General features: G+C 51.0%; 1 protein-coding gene across 1 annotated transcript in view; it reads right to left on the minus strand.

The window, feature by feature from the left end:
* The window catches only part of SPINT4 (serine peptidase inhibitor, Kunitz type 4), a 23,610-nt gene extending 22,743 nt beyond the window's left edge, over positions 1-867 (minus strand). The window contains exon 1 of the mRNA XM_007451650.1: positions 768-867. Within this exon, the coding sequence (XP_007451712.1) occupies positions 768-867 (100 nt within the window). The remainder of the gene's footprint in view (positions 1-767) is intronic.
* Between the last annotated feature and the right edge of the window lie 1,959 nt (positions 868-2,826).

The raw sequence follows: 2,826 nt of genomic DNA on the forward strand, positions 1-2,826 counted from the left end.
TTGCGGTATGTGGGCCTCTCACTGTTGTGGCCTCTCCCATTGTGGAGCACAGGCTCCGGACGAGCAGGCCCAACGGCCATGGCTCACGGGCCCAGCCGCTCCACGGCATGTGGGATCTTCCCAGACCGGGGCACGAACCCGTATCCCCTGCATCAGCAGGCGGACTCTCAACCACTGCGCCACCAGGGAAGCCCAGTTTAGGGGTTTTTTAATTGAAGTTTAAATAGGTAAACAATCTGATTGAATCATTGGCCACTGGTGGCTGAACTCTCCCTCAGTACCCTCCCCTTTCCCCAGAGTTGCTGGGGGTTGAGGGTTCTAACTCTCTAATCACCAAATGGTATTTTCTGGAGGCCAGCCCCGTCCTGAAGCTATCTGAGGTCACTTTCATTACCATACAAACACAGTAAATTCCAAGGGTTTCAGGAGGCCTGGGCTTGGAACCAGGAGAAAGATCAAATATTGACCTTTTTATTACACTACAGTGAGGTTCAGGGACACTGCACTGACCAGGAATAGAGAGTCTCAGAGATGGGGTCCCCGGTCTTGTACAGTTAGGCAGGATAATTTGTTTTAAAGCTGAAAGTGTAATGATTTCTTTTTTACAGTCATGAAATGTCCCTGGAGTTTAAGATGCCCAACTTCCCAGGAGAAATCCAGAGAAGACTGGCGGCACCAAGCCCACCCCTACTCCCCAGCCCCTTCCACGGACTCCCCTCACTCCCCCCTCCCCCCAGCCTGTAGAGGTGAGGTGGGTCAGGACTTACCTTGGGCCTGGCTGCTGGTTTCACCCCCCGGGGTGCCAGCCACCATGGTGCCCAGGAGGACGAGAAGGGCGATGGAGAGGCAGAGCCGGCTCATGCTCATGGCCTTGCAGGAGGGCTTCTGAGGAAAGCTGGGGGCTGACGGAGCATTTCATATCCCAGCTGAGGGGTGGGACAGGCATTGAGGAGGGGAGTGAGGAAGGGGTGGAGCTGGGCTGGGTCCTGTTTATTGCGTAATCTCCCCACCTCCCCTGGTCCTCCTTCTGCCTGCTGGGGCCAAATGCCCAGTAACAGCGCTTCTCAGACTTGACTCTGCCTGTGGGTCTTGTGGAAGTAAATACACATTCTGATCCCCCAGGTCTGGGTGACGCCTGAGAAGCTGCATTCCTAACAGGCTCACCGTCACAGGTGTGTCCCCAGCTCCAGTTTCCCCTCCTATAAGATGGTCCGCAGGACCACAATTTGATAGCAAGCCTGGAGAAGACTCACCGGGCTGGAGAAGGGTAGCAGGCGCAGAGAAAAGCTGCCTTTCCCACGCACCTTGGAAAGTAGAGCAGAGAAGCCAAGGTCGGGAAGAGCTGAATCTCAGGAAGCCCCTCATTCTCTCCCACTAACCTGCGCCTCTTCCTAATTCTCTGCCTTCACCTTAATTCTTTGCAATGATCACACACTGGTAGCCTATGACAAGTACAAGCCACTGGACTTCTTTTGCAGAAACAAACATGAGTTTCTCCCCATCCCCTGAGGATGAAGTGATAGATTAGATTTCCACGTGCTGGCACCACACCACGCTGTGTGCACAAGTTTGTAGGCTCGGAACGACCATGTTGCCCCCGCCCAGTTACTACCGAGACCCTAGGGTCTGGATGTGAGTGAATTGCCAGGACCCTCAAACCAGTGGCAAACACCCTTGGGAGAGGAAAACCTCGATTCCTATCTTATGCTGGAGAAAAACTTACCTGGGATGTCGGACCCCATGCCATTATGACTGCATGTTTCACCATGAGGGGGAATGGATTACGTGCTCCCCCTCAAAATATACCACATGGCGTGTTGGTTATTTTGAGCTGAAGACATTCAAGGCCCAAAAGACTCAGGAGGAGACGATTACTATTCCCTTAACTGCCTAAAAGATTTAGAGAGGGCCTGTATCAGGAAGAGAGCTAATCCCAGATAACTTTTAGTATCAGTAACACTTATCTACCTGCCCAGCATGGCAGACATTTGTTCAGATATCTGCTTTTCTCATCTTCCTGGAATTTATCTTCTCCCCTTGGAGCCCCAATCCTCACTTCCTTCTCCTTGACTCAGGATGGCATATAAGCCTCAATTGCCTGACCATCTTTGGGTCCCAGGTCTTTGGGGTTGCTGTACGTATGAAATTTGTTTTTCTCCTGTTCATCTGTCTTATGTCTAGTTTGTCTTACCAAACAAGCCAAGGAACCTAGAAGGAAAGCAAGGAAAGGTTTCCTCCCCAACAACAGTAGGAGGACCTGGGTTTGGCAAATTACTTAGTGTTCCTGGGCCTTGGTGCCCTCATCTGTAAAACGGGATTGTTTATAAAATCAACCCCATTTCTTTGGGATGCGGTGAACGCATTTGAGACTAATGAATAGAGAATGCTCAGCTCTGTGTCCCTGGGTGGTAAATGCTCAAAGATTCAGGGCTCCTCTTGTGATCATCAACATGACACCCAACTCCCAGTAGGAATGTCTGGATCTGACCTCAGGACTGTATTGAAATAAATATCTAGATTCAAGATGAACCACTCCGGCCTGGGGTGCCATGTCAGCAAACCAAAACCTAACGCTGGGTCCTTGTAAATGCTCCGCAGTTCTCTGGACCCTCGGGGATGGAGACTTCCCACTTCATGAAGTGTGAAATAAAGTCAGTATCACCTAAATTGTCTTCTTTAATCATTTTAAACAAGGGAAATGCCTGCTTTCCCTCTGGGGTCTGGGACTTCCCTAACTGAGGTCAGCCATGCAGGCAGTATACACCCATGTGACTGACCACAGTAAAAACCTGACTGCAAGGCAGGAGCGAGCTTCCCTGGTTGGCA

Source organism: Lipotes vexillifer, unplaced genomic scaffold (assembly GCF_000442215.2).
Source record: "Lipotes vexillifer unplaced genomic scaffold, Lipotes_vexillifer_v1.1 scaffold2049, whole genome shotgun sequence".
In the NCBI taxonomy this organism is placed as follows: domain Eukaryota; kingdom Metazoa; phylum Chordata; class Mammalia; order Artiodactyla; family Lipotidae; genus Lipotes; species Lipotes vexillifer.